This window comes from Rhynchophorus ferrugineus, unplaced genomic scaffold, assembly GCF_030347505.1.
Source record: "Rhynchophorus ferrugineus isolate W39M unplaced genomic scaffold, kcgeb_rfMv2 rfM10, whole genome shotgun sequence".
Lineage (NCBI taxonomy): Eukaryota > Metazoa > Arthropoda > Insecta > Coleoptera > Curculionidae > Rhynchophorus > Rhynchophorus ferrugineus.
The window spans coordinates 13,336,427-13,354,041 of NW_027472589.1; the positions used below are offsets into that span (position 1 = coordinate 13,336,427).

At 31.5% G+C, this 17,615-nt stretch overlaps 2 protein-coding genes and 3 non-coding genes across 6 annotated transcripts in view; 4 read left to right on the top strand and 1 right to left on the bottom strand.

Moving 5' to 3' along the window:
* Nucleotides 1-5,600, bottom strand: part of LOC143204116 (ras-related and estrogen-regulated growth inhibitor-like protein) — a 66,375-nt gene extending 60,775 nt beyond the window's left edge. The window contains exon 1 of the mRNA XM_076416583.1: nucleotides 5,293-5,600. Coding sequence (XP_076272698.1) covers nucleotides 5,293-5,380 — 88 coding nt within the window. The 5' untranslated portion in view covers nucleotides 5,381-5,600. The remainder of the gene's footprint in view (nucleotides 1-5,292) is intronic.
* Nucleotides 1-17,615, top strand: part of LOC143204121 (uncharacterized) — a 236,256-nt gene that overhangs the window by 90,568 nt on the left and 128,073 nt on the right. The window lies entirely within an intron of this gene.
* On the top strand, nucleotides 9,120-9,281 carry LOC143204353 (U1 spliceosomal RNA). Its single transcript, XR_013007584.1, has one exon. It is a non-coding gene; the product is annotated as a U1 spliceosomal RNA (small nuclear RNA).
* Nucleotides 11,258-11,329, top strand: TRNAW-CCA (transfer RNA tryptophan (anticodon CCA)). Its single transcript has one exon. It is a non-coding gene; the product is annotated as a tRNA-Trp (tRNA).
* On the top strand, nucleotides 16,805-16,876 carry TRNAW-CCA (transfer RNA tryptophan (anticodon CCA)). The gene has a single exon. It is a non-coding gene; the product is annotated as a tRNA-Trp (tRNA).

Consider the following 17,615-nt stretch of genomic DNA (forward strand, 5'->3'; position numbering starts at 1 on the left):
TGTTTTTATATACAACCTTCATATTTTTTCTATAGTGTATTTAATTTAGTATCAGCATTGCACCCGTGCGAAGCCGGGGCGGGTCGCTAGTAAATAATAAAATGTGACGCTTTGTCTGCATATAAATAAACGTTATATTAATTCAAAATTCGTGTGAATTTTGGACACCGCCAACACTTAAAAGAAAATGTGAGAATCGGCTTCTGAAGCTTCAGGCGCATTTTATTATGATACCGCAGCGGACATGTACTGCAATTACACGTGTACACTTTGAACTGATGCCAAAGCGATTTTTGCCGTCTCGGTAACCAATATGTCATGTTTTTTGGGTTAAAATGATTATTTCTCATTTTTGATAGCTCTGATCAGGAATATCATATTTAAGTCACAAGAATCTATATAATTTTTAATTATAATACGTATCCATTCACTTTTATTGTTTCGCTCAAATAAGGTTTATAATACTACGAAATATTGCAGCTATATTGTTATTTGGTTATTGTTTTTCTGTATGATGCGCTATCTCTTGTTGTGTTTATGTTGTATGGAATATATGTGCTAGAAACAGGTAGTTTTATGCTTAAGTTATGTTGGAGAACATTGCAACTTGCATAGCATAGCATAGTTTTGAGAACAAGTAAAAGAAAGAATTGGAGTTGAAATGTAGGAAATTTTATTGGTTAATTGGAAGAAGAAGTGTTATAGAAGCAAGTGTTGAAACCAATATGTACATATGGAATGTACAATTAAGGGAATATCTCGCGAAACGCAATATAAATACTAATTTTCTAGAATAAAGTCCTGATAAGTATTTTAAATGCAGCCAGATACTACAAGACTGATTACTTATACTGAGACCTTCAGATGCCGACTGTCACTTCCATTCTCATATCATTATCAAAGTAATACAACTCTTGGATAAAATCAGAAATGGGCAAAGATTCAACAGAATGAAATCATTTGATCTTGTGTGTTAGAGGTGCATTATTTAATAGAAAAACAGCTTTAATACATAAGTATTATAACACCTGAGACGATAAGAAAAGATAGATTAGAGGTAGTATTAAGACAAATTATAGTCTAGTCTAAAAATTATATGTCGGCGATAACAATAAACTGTGTAATAAATAAATTTAAAAAGATCCTGTGATGTTTTTAAGATACTCTTGTTCTTTTTCTTTTCTCTCCAGAGAATTTCGGCTAATTTGTGGAAACTAAACTAAGGCTAAACATTTTGTAGAAATATTATCGTTCCATATTAATAAGAGATAATTCTAGTTCTCTTAGACGAATCTAACAGGTCAATTTAAAAGTCTCCGGCCTGACACATAGATGACGCTAGTAGAATTACATCCATATGATTTTTAGTTAGGTTAAGGTTAACCCTCAAAAGATGCACGTATAAATTTGACAGCTGTCGGAACATTGGTTTGTGAATTATAGCATTTTAAGTGAAGCAGCTTTTGTCATTGTGAAAAAATGGATAAAAAAGCATTTCGTGTATTGATAAAATATTGCTTTTTGAAGGGAAAAAAATACAGTTGAACCAAGAACTTGGCTTGATGCTGAGTTTCCCAGCACTGCCCCAAAAAATTAGCCATCAAGGATTGGTATCCTTACTTTAGACGTGGCGAAATGAACACCACAGATGTTGGACTCAATGAACGACCAAAAGAGGTTGTTACCAAACGAAAACATTTAAAAAATCCACAAAATGATTGTGAATGGCCCTAAATTGAAATTTAAGGAAATAGCAGACACTCTAAAGATATCAACTGAACGTGTACATCATATCATTCACAAATATTTGGGTATGAGAAAGCTCTGTGCAAAGTGTGTGCCGCGCGAGTGCACTTTTGACCAAAAACAGCGACGAGTTGATTATTCGGAGTAGTATTTGAAGATGATCAAGCTTAATAAACCCGAGTTTTTGCGTCGATATATGACAATGGATGAAACATGGCTTCATAATTTCATTCTGAAATTCAAACGACAGTCATTCAAGTGAACTGCACACGATGAACCCGCTCCAAAGCGTGGGAAAACGCAACAGTCGGCTGGCAAGGTTATGGCGGCTGTATTTTGGGATGCACATAGAATAATTTTCATTGACTACCTTCAAAAAGGAAGAACAATCAACAGCGACTATTACATAGCGTTATTGGACCGTTTTATCGCCAAAAACGGCCGAATTTGAAGAAAAAGAAAGTACTGTTTCACCAAGACAATGCACTGTGTCAAAAATACATAAATGTATTCTCCAAATTTGGCCCCCAGCGATTATTTCCTGTTGTCAGATCTCAAAGGAAATTCGCTGGGAAGAAATTTTCGTCGAATGAGGAGGTGATCGCCGAAATTGCGGTATATTTTGAAGCAAAGGACAAATCGTACTACGAAAATGGTATCGAAAAGTTGGAGGGTCGCTATAGTGAGTGTATCATCCTTGAAGGGAATTATGTTGAATAAAAAAACTAATTTTGCGAAAAAAATGTGTTTTACTATGGCAAGCCGGGGACCTTTCAATTGACCTCTTATGTAGTAAAATGTGACTAAAAATATATTCATGTTCGTCTCATTCTATACTTTTCTCTTTGTACTTCTTAAATATAATATTTTTCTATGTCTATTCCAAATGTTTAATCACAAGCATGTACCATAACGTCAACAAACTGTGATTAAGAAGGCTTTATTTCATTTAGAAAATAGATATTTGATGTAACATAATAATCACTTGATACACGTAGAGTGTATGACACATAAATGAACCCTTGTTTCCAATACATGTAATTGTATAATACAAAAAGTCGAACAATACTTGTCAAAATTTCACGTCTTTTCAACTAGTAAATTGCATATTACCGTGGATTTAATGATACAACATTTATTCACTTTTAAAACGACGAATAAAAGAGATTTTGGATGTTGTTGCCACCTAAAATTTGTATTTTTCTTATCAGGATAGTAAACGCTTAGAAAATATTTTCAGAGGATCTTATAAAATATCATAATGTCATAGTTTCCGCAATGTTATATGGAAATTTTAGTATTTGTAAGTTTTGAGCAAAATAAATATTAGTTCTGTATGTGTCGGTATATATCAACAGATGAAACATCCATTACTATAGGCCCGAATCAAAGATACCGTTGCTTTGTAGAATGTTTTCGTATATATTATAAAAAGCTTGTTGTATCTAGCCAATATTAATAATCATAGAAAGTCCCAACGCCTGTTATTGAGTATTATACGTAATATACTATTGTTTGATAAAGGTAAAGTTTCTTTCATCGTATCAGTCCTTAACTATTCAGTTTAAATCTGCAAAGAAAATACCAGTTATTTGTTCAATAAACAATATATTTATATCATCAATAATCTATATTAAATTCATCATAATTGTATCTTAATCACCATTACTGGAGCTTAACGGTATGTACTTATTGTACAACTAGGATATTTGTCTCATACAATGGTTATATTTTCTGTTTTAAGGCAAAACAAATGACTAAATGACAAATAACTATCACGTTGAGGTCATTGCTGAACCATTTTTAATCTCTATTTTTAATCATAATTAAAGTTCAGTTATGTTGTTAAACCCTAAGAATTATTACCCTCGCTTTCACCTTTATTTTAAATATTTTAAAAATATATAATGCTTTTTTTATTTTTTGTAAAAGACATTTTCTTAAAATTAATAACATTACAACAAAATTAATAAAATGCTAGAAATCATTTGATCAAGTATATAAAACTAAAAGAGGATTAATCGTTTAACAATAAAAAATGTTTTTCTCTTATTAAGGACAAGTACCTATCCTACAACCTTCGTATAATTAAGTTACTTATTCAAAGCCATAAAAACGTATAACACAAAGTATTGATTATATTCGTGAACCAGTCGACAATATCGTATCGCATCATTTAAAATAAGTTACATTCCTTGAAACATCTCCAAAACATAATTCAATCTTCGTAACGAATGATTGAAGTCGAAGCACCATTTTAAATATTAATGAAGATTGTCACACTGATGGACGGATATTTTCCGAAGAGTTACTTGTTCCAGTTCTGCCACTCAGAATATCTGGACCATTTATTAATATTAGTTTATATTAATACTCGCTATTTGTATAATGCTTTCAATGGTATCTAGATTTTAACAATGGTATTGTCAAAAATAATCAATATTCTTAATGTAGCAGAAAATATTCGGATAGAATGAATTACTACTACTATTTAAACTATTACTATTTAAAATTCATCTCAGTATCTCATATAATATTAGGCGTTGGAACAAATTCGTACTGTTTTATAATAGATAATATATCATTTCATATTTCTCTTGAGCAATTTTGAAATTCTGTCCCACATACTGTGTTCTTGAGATGCTGTAGGTCCAACTATTGGCACACGGCCTGTAGGGCAACAGTTCACTTCTTATGGAAATGCTAAAGCGTGAATCACTGCTTACATCTAAAGACGAAGATCTTCCAATGTGAAATTCTTGTCCGAAAGATATAGGGAAGCAGTTTAGCCTTAGAGAGCATTTATTGATAAAAAAAATTGTAAATTTCATTAAAACAGTGTTTTTATTATAAAGAAAAAGGTGGGACACTGTGAGTTAATTCTAACAAGCAATAATTAAGTAATTTGTAACATTAATTCAGGATAAAAATTACTGAGCAAAAATAAAACCCAATATCATATAATATATCATTTCCCTTTAAGCAACTAACGTTTTAAAATTATTTTTGTAAAAGACATGATAACAAAATTAACTTGATATTTAGTTAATTGTTTAATTTTTATTTTAAGAAAATTTAGTTAATTATGAAATAATATATAAATTCACAAGTCTACGCATTTTGTTATTTATTATGTTTGTTTCATTGTTATATAAGAAATGAATGTAATGTTTTAATTTTATTTCAGTTATTTGCCATATAGCCATATAGTCATAATTATAAGTATAAAATAAATAATTAAACTCTTGTGGCATTGCAAAGGGAGGCAGTGCTCTAGGCACAACAGCTTTATACCATAAATATGGTAGGAGAATATATCAAAATGAAGTTCGATCTATTATCAGTGTTACAACTTTGTAAAATAGTAGTATTCTCTAAGATATATTAACATATTTTAACATATTATTGTTACAAGTACAAATAAAAATTCAAACGCACTATCGAATAAATATTATTTTGTTAATATTTTTTCATTTTTTAGTTTTCGTAAAAGAGACATGGTAATAAAATTAACATTTTGATCAACACAACTTAAAATTCACTTGCCTGTTTTTCCAACACCTGGGGCGCCAATAACTGCAACCTTTACCTCCGAAAGGGATGATTTCTTCCTTTTCAACACTTTAGTGGTCATTGTATCGGTATTTCGCGAAACTAGAACGAAATTATGATTAGTTCTTGTTTTAATATTCCCGATGTTTCTTTCGGCCAAACTTAAGCGATGGATCCGTGCGCGTTTTGTTATTTATTCTGGACTACGCGTAGTCTACGGAGCTTATAATAAATCGGAATTTACACGACGACTTCACTGACTCGTCCAAGCATCAGAGCTTTTGTGGCGTCTTTCTATAATTAACCCACGGGATAATCGCGCGTACGATGGCGAGTCTAGCGGGGTACAGGTGGGACATGGTGTGTATAAATAGATTCATCGGCTATGCCTTATACAGAAACGATGTATACGTACTGTCTAGTTTTTATTTTAATGCAATACAATTTAGAATAACGCGTAATCAATAAATGCATATTACGTGCAACTATATATGTTGTCATATATGGATAAATTTATGTTAGTTGTAGAAAATTGAATTAAATATAAGATAAAATATAAATATGAGGTCACTAATCAAGTTTTACATTTTTAATTATCGTAATATATTGGTATAGCTAAAGTTTATATGGACCAGAGGTACTATAATATATATGAAATATATTTATAACTCACAAACAGTTGCCTTTGCTATTTTTTTCAAGACTACATCTAGATAGAGTTAATATTTCTCTAATATATCCTCGGTGTTTCATTATATTAATGGCAGAAGTTACAGGAGATGGACAAACTAATATGTAAATTATTGTTCTAACCTTAACATTATTCCTATCTTATTCGGTCCAAGTTCTGGGAACTTCTCCACTCTTACCCTGACCATAAGCACCGATATATACCGATGCTCTAAATCGTACAGTGGGCGATCTGGCAGGGGATTTATGGTGGACGACCTGGTATTCTGTTTCGAACCCGCTATACAGAGTTTAACATTGAGCGATACTCAAAGTTTTATCCCACATTGCAACAGAATATTTTAAAGAACGACTCATTCTTGCCTACTCCCGAAATTCCCTCGAATGTTTCCTGGAACACATATATTCAACCATCCCCTAGTCGTCGACAATAATCGCTGTAAATCATCCGTACCCTACACCTGAATGGCTACAAGATAACTTGTGTTGGTCCTTTCTCACATCCTATACTGGGAGATCGGATCAGTCGTTTCTCGCACGGTCAGTTGATTATTTCGAGTTAGCCTACTCACTGTGAGATTTGTCACCTTGCCCTCTACCACGTAATGGACGACTGTCCACGAGTCACCCAACGTCAGGAATGTACAACTTTCATAATTCCATAACAGGAGAAAATACAGACAGGCACCTTGGATTTCTAGGAGAAATTGATTATCTTTATAGAGTCTAGACTATGCTGAGACTAAATGTCGCTGACCATTCACCACTACCACTTATTGACACTTCGGTATGGGTTAGCACCCACTAGCGTATTTGTGGTCTGGATGGAGTACGTTATCATGATTGTGTTTGTTGACTTGAATGTTTGTCCACTTTTAAATTGTGTATACACTATTTGTACTTTTAGTCCAACCTGTCAGTGTTATTAGTTTTATTAATAATCATTCACAGAATATTTTATACATTCGCTTTATAACGAATGACCCGGAATTCCTAACATTTCTGTTAACGCACTAATTGATTGTCATTGTGATGTGTGTCTCTTTGACGAAATAAATTATTGTATCTAAACGAAAATTTGGGTAATAATAAAAATATTGGATAGTGATTTTTTTTCCTTCACACTATTACAATTCTAGAACATTTTGTAAGAAGTCCCGGGCATCATAACATGAAATATATTTCCTTTGGATATATTCTTATACAGATAATTTGAATTGATTTTGGTCTCGTCTAATTATTCTTAAACAAAACAGTGACTTTATCAGCATTATGGAGGCTGCTTCATTAATGCGATCACCTTAACATTGTCCTTATCTTATTCGGTTCAAGTTCGGTTTAAGGATGAGAATGAGTATCGACTGAGACTGGGTCACTGTGGCACAATTTGATTTACAATAGTAATAGTAATAAAATTATATAGATAGATTTTAAAAAGTCACTTATATTCAATTTATAACCGCATATTATTTTATTGTATTCAAAAGAATTCCATTGTTTTGCATGAAATTGAAGGCTGCTTAGAATGACCTAATTTAGCTAAAACAGACAGGTAAACACTAATAGAGCTATATGTCTGAAAGTAATCTAAATTTAGCAAAAACCTTTTATGGTCATATTTTTAAAATGTTAGGCCTTCTAAATATGATTTTTTTTTATATTTCCAGACTAGAATACTCCTTTAGCTAGTGTATGTGAAGGGTTACTTTTACATAAGTTATTTAATAACACATGAATGTTTGATTTGCTTATGCTTTTGGTAGGTATGTCGAAAGAAAAAGTGTATCCAGTGTTGTAGGAGAATAAATAATAATATTAAATTAAACCACTGCCTAAAAATAAATGTAATACTAGATATGTTACAGAAGCACTGCTATTTATTTCACTACATAGTATAAAACAAAGTCGCCTTTTCTGTCCCTATATCCCTATGTGCGCTTAAATCTTTAAAACTACGCAACGGATTTTGATTCGGTTTTTTTCAATAGATTGAGTGATTCAAGAGGAAGGTTTATATGTATAATACATGCATAATATACTAAGGCAACATTGCTAATTTTAGAGGTTTCTAACGTTATGTCGTAAATTAACCTATTTTTTTAGGCTTATTTAGCAATTAGCAAAAACGCTGCCTAACCCTACGAGTTAGATCAAATTAATGTATTACAGTATTGTACACCATAAAAAGGTCTACAAAAAAGTCCGCGATGGTATATGTTTATCTTTTAGGGATAACCCACATTAACCATTTTTATTGTTTACTTTTTACGTGAGAAAATGGCTTATTTACGAAGCTATTTTAAGCAATACGGCATTAATCCTTATCGAATTAAGTACCTTAAATACAGTGTGCAATTAATAGAGATCAATATGGTTCCTTACAGCATTTAAATTAAACAAATATTTTCGGAAATATTACAAATTTAAAATTTGCGTTTAAAAATGTGTAATGTAATAAAAATTGTATGAATTTAGATATTCCAAAGATAGCAGGAAATCTTCATAGTAAGTATAGGGGAAGAGGAATTGTTTTACTCCAAATTTAATGCGTGCAGGCCAAGGGCAGTAATGAATGAACCAAAAATACTGGATCGATTTTAATCATGTTTTCATTGAGTGACATAGGCATATATATTTTATGCCCGTGCAAAGTCGGAGCGGGCCGCTATATTTTTATATACAACGTTCATATTTTTTTTGTAGTGTATTTAATTTAGTATCAGCATTGCACCCGTGCGAAGCCGGGGCGGGTCGCTAGTAATTATTAAAATATTATTTAATAACTCATAGTTTAATACAAAATATAGTTTTATACTTCTCTAAAAAATTTAATAATCTTATCTGAATTCCTAACTGGTTTTTATCGAACTAATCTATTATTTTTTTATCTATTATTTTATCAGTTTTTTTTTAATTTCGTAATTATAACAATATATTGAAATATATTTAAAGGTTTTATTGTTTCTTTTTTATGTCTCATATTATTTACCCATATCAGTTGAAATATGACAGGGCTCTATATTTATTTTTCCGCTGTTCGTACGAAACGCGTTAGATGTCGACTCTATCGAAAAGTTACCCTCTCTGTTCAGTATGCTATATATAACATCCCCACGGTGACACGAAAAGGCATACTTACCTGGCGTAGAGATTACCGTGATCAACAAGGCGGTTTCTCCAAAGCGAGGCCCTACCATTGCACCACGGCTGGGCTGACCTTTGCGATTATCCCTAATGTGGATAACTCGGACGCGTAATTTTTGGTAGCCGGGACTGCGTACGCGCTATCCCGACATTTTAATAATTCAATGTAGTTTTATTTACTATATAATTGTTTTTTTTTGTCAGAGCAGAGAGATATGTTACCAGTTCTGGCCATAGTTCAATTTATTGATGTTTATAATGAAACATTTATTTTTTGTCCGTATTATTTATCTTTTTATTTCATATTGCTATCGAAAATAACGGTCAATTCATGTCATCAAAATATATAATGTGTTATTACATACTGCAGTTTGTAAATTCGTTTTAATATCATCTTTTTATTTTTATTCTAGTTCTAATTATAAAACAAAATATATAGCATTTCCAACAAGAGGAGATCAAAACTGAAGAAATACGGCGCTGAAATTAACATAGGAGCTATGTACTGTGCACCAAGATACAAAATAACACAATTTTTTATTTTTAAAATCGGGCAGAAGATTTGTTATAGGAGATGAAGCCTGGAACAGGAAACGAATTACTCGCAGGGCGTGAACACATTTAGTTGCCCTCCGACAGTTAATTGAGTGCTAAATCTACTGGGCTTTTACATTTCCAAAGGCATCTCATCAAGTGAAATACAAATCAGTTTGTGCGTCACCTGATCACACTCCGGTATTTGTTAACACTAGGCGCGGCCGTTCTAAAAAAATCAAAGTAGCTTTATCTTACTAAATGAGTAACGTTTAGACCTATAATTTAGGAACAAGTCAGTTTAAGCTTAAGACTCAATTGACGATATTTCACCTAAGTTATTGAAAGGGCTTACGCGATAAGTAATAATCATGTTGACATATATATATGTAATGCCTGTATGAGATTGAAGCATGTTCCGGAATGTCTTGAGGTTACTCGAATTATTATGCTAGTCCTAGTGCCTATTTCGCTGCTGCCTGCGATGTCAAAATTATTAGAAAAACTGCTATTAAAACGTATTAAAATAAGTAAAACGCATTTATAGAAATATCGGATTTCCTGTTTCGATTTCGAAATCACCACCCGATCAAGTCCACAGAATAACAGCGGTTGCTGAAGATGAATACTGCCCCGCAATATTTCTGCACGTCTCTTTGCAAGTTTTTGACCATGTATGATATTTGGAATTAATCTACGAAATGAGCAAATTGCTACCGCGGAATTACTGTCGGTTGCTGGAATCATAAATTTTCGAAGGATCATTTAGACTATGGCTTTCTCAACACTTAAATCTATTTTGGCTGGAGTTCCACAGGGTAGTCTCTTGGGAACACTCCTGATTCTACCCTATACTACTGATGTCCCAACAACAAAAATGCTTCCATTCCAACGTTAATTTTACATTGTGGCTAAATTACAAAAACCAAATTATATAATTTCACGGATGCCCGACTCCTCAAGCAGAATTAGCTAAACACCTCGGAATATATCTCGATGGTAGGTTAAACTGAAAGCATCATACTAGACAAAAAGCAGAGGAGATTAGACTTAAACTCAAGCAACTATACTGGCTGTCGGTCAATCATAAAGCCAATTTGGACCCATGGAATGCAAATATGGGGTTGCACCAAAACATCATACCAACTAGTAATGCAACGCAATCAAAACAAAGTTCTACAATTGATTACCAATGCTCGTCGCTACATAACAAACGAATAGCTGCACGATGATCTCGAAATCAACTGGATAAACGTTCAAGACTGGCCTGGTATTGAGACACACCGTTTTCCTGATATCTTTTATGTATCTCCCTAATGTTCTGGCTAACAACTTCTCTTCAACACTCTTCCTTCTCACGTCCCAGATTTTTCGGGAAGTAGTCCAGGTGCTAATGAAATATTGTGAAGGTTTTAGATTATTTAGGCAACTTAAAGCTTTAAATCCTTCTTTAGAACATTCTTTTGATTATTCGTTTAGGTTAATTTATAGTTATAGTTTGCTTTAAAATGTCTGAATTCCTGTCTGCAAACAATGCACCCTTTTCTATGAGGCTCCGTAATGGTCCTGTTGAATCATATCGCCTGAAGCCGACTCCGTGGCGTAACGGTAGCGCGTCTGACTCCAGATCAGAAGGTTGCGTGTTCAAATCACGTCGGGGTCAATGTGATTTTTTAGTAAATATATGTATTGATTGCAATAGAACTAAAAATTGCATTTAACACACAGTCAGTCGGCTGATTCAGTTAGATTCTTAAAATTACAGTCAATATTATTCAAAGTAACATATACAAATCGTCACTAATATGTTCTTGCTTAGTGTTTCATTGGTGGTTCTCTACTACTCTACAAATTTATCCTATGACGGTATTTTATATTAATTAATCTAAATATTATTTCTAGACAATATACATTATTCTTTCATTTAAAAAATTATTTTCTTGAATAATTTGAATTATATCTTAAGTAAAACACCTTAAGAAGTTATCACAAAAGTCACAATTACACAGAATTTATAAAAGCCTCGTACAATATTTGATATAGCAGTAAGTTTATTACGAGGTACGATATAAAATCGTAGTTTAATAAAAAAACATTATTTATTTACAATTTATGAAGAATATATGTAGAAAATTCAAGTAAAGTCATAATCACTACATAGTATAAAACAAATTCGCCTTTTCTGTCCCTATATCCCTATGTGCGCTTAAATCTTTAAAACTACGCAACGGATTTTGATGCGGTTTTTTTCAATAGATAGAGTGATTCAAGAGGAAGGTTTATATGTATAATACATGCATAATATACTAAGGCAACATTGCTAATTTTAGAGGTTTCTAACGTGATGTCGTAAATTAACCTATTTTTTTAGGCTTATTTAGCAATTAGCAAATACGCTGCCTAACCCTACGAGTTAGATCAAATTAATGTACTACAGTATTGTATACCATAAAAAAGTCTACAAAAAAGTCCGCGATGGTATATGTTTATCTTTTAGGGATAACCCACATTAACCATTTTTATTGTTTACTTTTTACGTGAGAAAATGGCTTATTTACGAAGCTATTTTAAGCAATACGGCATTAATCCTTATCGAATTAAGTACCTTAAATACAGTGTGCAATTAATATAGATCAATATGGTTCTTACAGCATATAAATTAAACAAATATTTTCGGAGATATTACAAATTTAAAATTTGCGTTTAAAAATGTGTAATGTAATAAAAATTGTATGAATTTAGATATTCCAAAGATAGCAGGAAATCTTCATAGTAAGTATAGGGGAAGAGGAATTGTTTTACTCCAAATTTAATGCGTGCAGGCCAAGGGCAGTAATGAATGAACCAAAAATACTGGATCGATTTTAATCATGTTTTCATTGAGTGACATTGGCATATATATTTTATGCCCGTGCAAAGTCGGAGCGGGCCGCTATGTTTTTACATACAACGTTCATATTTTTTCTGTAGTGTATTTAATTTAGTATCAGCATTGCGCCCGTGCGAAGCCGGGGCGGGTCGCTAGTTATTTTATATTGAAAAAATTATTGTAAAAATTGCTAAGTTTATTAAGAACATGTTGTTGAACTTGAACATATTAATTGATTATATTTATAATCTATATCATAAGCGTAAACTTTCTTACAGATAAACAAGAAAGCATCCACAGTGGTATTATGATCTATAGTTGTGCTATAGTATTATAATTTGGCTGTATGTCTTTCTTCATGATGTTTTGTATGCGGCGAGTAAATAGTACGAATTTTTAAGTTTTGTTCGTACAAGTTTCTGATTTTTATTTCATTTCATGAGACTGTCATGTACAAATCTAGTAGATTTTTTTTATTGTCGGTCGGCCTATAAGTAGGTTTGCTTTCTGAGTAATAATTACAATTTGTAATATTAATTGCTATAAGAAATTTACAATAACTAAGGTCTTGTAAGTGATTTCTTGTCAAAAATAGTTCTAATTGATTTCCTAAATATATAATTTTTTGAACAGAAATGAATGTTAACTGATAAAAATATAGGTAGGGTTTTTTATAAAAAGCTTGCTGGTGTGGTATATATAAAACTAAACTTTGTTATTTTCAAAATATATTTATTGAATAAAATACATAGAATATAAATAAATTGCAACATAATGCTGTTGTCAATTACGTTCCGCATTGTTACTTAATAATGTAAGTCTCCATAACTAACTATTAATGATTCACACTTTTCAGATTAAGCAATGTCAGATAGTTCCAGTTCAGTTTCTGGTGTCGATACCAAGGTTTCCTTCAGATTCCTTATTAGTCGTAAGGGTAGTGATGCAGTAGTGTTTCTGTAGTTCTTGTGGTACTCACATTCACGTTGAGGGATAATTTGGTTGTCCGAGCATTTCAATATTCTGGAGTTTTGATTTTCAGTCGGTATTATGCGCTGATACCCGTCCTTAAATTGACTTGGACCTTCACTCAATATTGTCACATTGTTATTCACTGGTGCAGATTTATACTGAACGCACATGTTATTAAAGTATATTGGAGCCATTTTAGCTTTCTTGAATACTTGTTCAACAGCAACACAAGGGAACACTAATAACGAAATATTTTCCTAAGAGATATTTATACCTGTTCAGACCATAAAGGCATTTATAAATTTGTTTATAGTGTTTATAGTTTAAAAGAATAAAGGATTTGAAAACCTATTTGTAATAAATAACATCAAAAGATTATTACTCCCAATATAAATAAATTAATTGTAGGTAGTTATATAAATCAACAGTATACAATATATTAGCCCTTTTTAATTTATTTTACCTTCTTTTATAACTGATTACTTAACTACTTTATGGTTTTATTATAAAAATTTAGTTCATCCTCAAAATATAGTAATTTTTTTTATATTAACTTAAATATAATTATATATCTAGGAGGATCCATAGGTTATGTTATGTATCAAAACTGCTATTTTTCTGTTAAATACGTCTCACTACATTAAACTACACAAGACCAAATGGTTTAATTCTATTGACCCTTTGTCCTGTTAGATTCGGTAGGCAACCTTTGATGATCTGTTTATATGTCTCTATGAGTTCCTCTGTGAAATCGATCCGCACTTTTGTATGAGGTTCCATTATGGCCCTGTTGAATCATACCGCCAGAAGTCGTGTAATATCTCATCAAGTGTTGTTTGAAATTACTTCATCATTCCAAACATTATGTGTAATGGTTTATTAAAGTTTAGTTTTTAATAGTTTTTTTAAAGAAATATTGTGAAGCAATCTCTACAATCTATCCTGATCTTTTAACAATAAAACATCCACAGTCACAGGTATCATGACCCATAGTTCTACGAAGAAAACATCAATAAGATCCCAATATATATAAATAATATAAAGAATATTTAGAATTTTTAAGCTATTTTGGAAACACGTGAATGAAATATGTTCATTCAAATGTCAATGCAATAATCTGCATTATATAATAGTTTATAAATAGTTTCAGGTAAATATATGTGAGATTTTTAATTGTTATTACATCTTTTTCTACATCACCGTATATTCAATCCAAAGGGATTGATATGGGGTAGGTCAAATAATTAATACAAGTGGAAAGAAGTATTGTCTACAATAACAGTGTGCGATTGGATTAGTTCCATCGGTACATACGAAAGATAAAATTAGCTAATATTAAACTAAAAGTCATTAATTATATATATATATGTTTTAACAGTATATTCACTGTTACTTTAGATGGAATATAAATTGTTCGCTTATCTTTCTATTTATCTAGTGGGTCTCTGACTTCAATAAATAAAATATTAAACCATATATAGTAATTAATATTGTAAATAAATATTAAGTAAAAACGTTTAAATATAATTATAAAACTTTATTTTTCATATTAATCGGTAAACTACAAATAAATTATTACTGGCAACGTCTGGAATAAGGATGATGTCTTCGTATATTAAGTGTACCCATCATTTTCGTTAAGCGTGACACCTTTCCTGGGTTGTGGGATTCAAGGCGATTGCACGATGGCGTTATGGTGATTTGATTCATTAATTTTGTGATTTTCGATGTGTTGCTCTCATCTTCTCGTACTATTTCTACAGTCGTCAACATCAGAATCTTCTCAAATTGTTCCTTCAGTGTTTCAAATGTTTCCTGTAACTCTAAGGCTTGTCTTTCCAAATCTGCAATATCAATACGGTCATTCATATGACTACTCTCCTCGACGGACATTTTGTTTTCGAAGCTGTTTTGTAATATCCAAAAAGTTGTGTTAACTGTGCCACAGTTCTTTTTAAACTGGTCTGTTTCTCCAGGTATCTGACCCTTTTTATATAAGATCACATTTTGTCATAATACACTGTTTATTATTATATAGAATTATTATTATTAGTAATTATTATATTAACTCTTTCAAATATACCTTTTACGGTAGGTACTATAAAACTATAAAACCAATAAAATAATTATGTCGTAATAGATATGTAATTGTTCACCTCAATTGACATAACATCATTTACCAACGAGGAGGTAAATAAAGCCTTGTGTCACACGCCAGTGTTTGATCGGTACTGTGGTCAAATTGTATTGCCGATAGACGGATAACGTGCGAGCACGTGGAAAATTAAATGAACAGGATAGGAAAATATTGTTGAATAGAAGATATAATTTAATATACCATATCAAAATTATATATATAATGAGAATGAATCAACTATTAAATTAAGATAAATAAAATATTTAGCAGAAAAACGAGAAAAAAACCTAAATAAATGTTTCTAAAAACGAACAAAATATCTGTTCAAGTAAACTGAGAAGTCAATAGAAATAAATAAGCGACCATAAGCTAATACAAATTTAATAAATCTCACAAAATAAAAACCCTATTCAGATAAATCATAAGAGGTCACTCATGACTAATTTTTGCGCAGTTTAAACTGTAACCAGGATATGTAGGACATGCAGTACATACATAAATAGTGACTTTTCTTTTGTTTTGTAAATAACAGTGACTGACAAACGAAAGTCGTAAATGACTCATCGTTAGTCTTCAGATAATGCTAATGTCGAACTAAATACAAGGCTTACAAAGACCACCGCACATATAACGCGCTGGAGCCTAATTGGAGGCCAATGAAAGCTATACAATACGCGCTAGCGCGTTATTGGCAGCGGATGTGTTATGCTGATTTATGGGCATAATATGTGCTCACAATCTTAATTGAAAACATACATAAACTACCGTGATAGATTAATATTTCTTTAACTTATGTTACTTTAAAGTCGTATCTCAGAATGATTGACATTCATATGTTCTTATTTCTTCTTAATTTTTATTATATCATCTGTATTAATAATATTTTTACAATACCAATAATCCATTATATTGAAATTATTAATTCTAGTTAATATTTTATTCTTATTTTTCAATATATTTTGGTCCTTAGAATAGGGTTATTTTAAAAACAGATACTTTTTCAAGCTCTCAAGCACATTCATTGCATTTGGACAATATTTTTTGTATCCTGTACATGGAAAATGTCCTAGAGAAGGGAGTCTCTCATTTCGCATATATTATTCCTAATCAGTTTAAAGTAAAGAAGCGGTGCTCTAAAATACGGACTTAGATGTCCACGAGACTCCGTGGCGCAACGGTAGCGCGTCTGACTCCAGATCAGAAGGTTGCGTGTTCAAATCACGTCGGGGTCAGTGTCACTTTTTAGTAGCATTGGGAACAATCGACTAAAAATAATCGAAACAGTCGATAATCAAAAATCTAGCCACTAAAAGTAGTAATTACTATTTTCAGTCAATTGCACGGTTTCACTTAAAATAATTACTGAACACTATTAACATGCAATTTATAATTTAATTTTAAACGAAGTAGAATTACTTTTATATTTGAATGTTCTGTGGATCTGTAAAAGGGAATCGAATTTGTCTATGGAATCCCCACAAATGTTTTATCGTAGTTTAATGTGTTAAATGCTATTTTTAAATTATGTACTGTATAAAACTATAATAATATACCATAATGAATATAGACAGTATAATAAAACTTAACCAAAACCTAAACTAAAGATGCACAATAACCATAAATACTATATAAAAATTAAATATATACCAAATTATAGAAAAAACTAATCCATGACATAATTTAAAGATGATCTGATATAAATGCTTTATTGTAAAATAGTAATTAAAAGTATACGACTGAAACACTCGATAGTAAATAGTAACAAAATCAGTCTGACCGGAAACAGTCACTGGTAAAAAGTAGTAAAAACAGTCGAACCAAAAATAGCGACTGAAAACAGTCGATAGTAATAAGTAGTCAACTACTAAACAGTCGATAGTACCCAACATTAGTTTTTAGTAAAAATATGTTATTGACTGCAATTGAAGTAAAAAAATGCAGTTAACACACAGTCGGCTGGCTCAGTTTAGT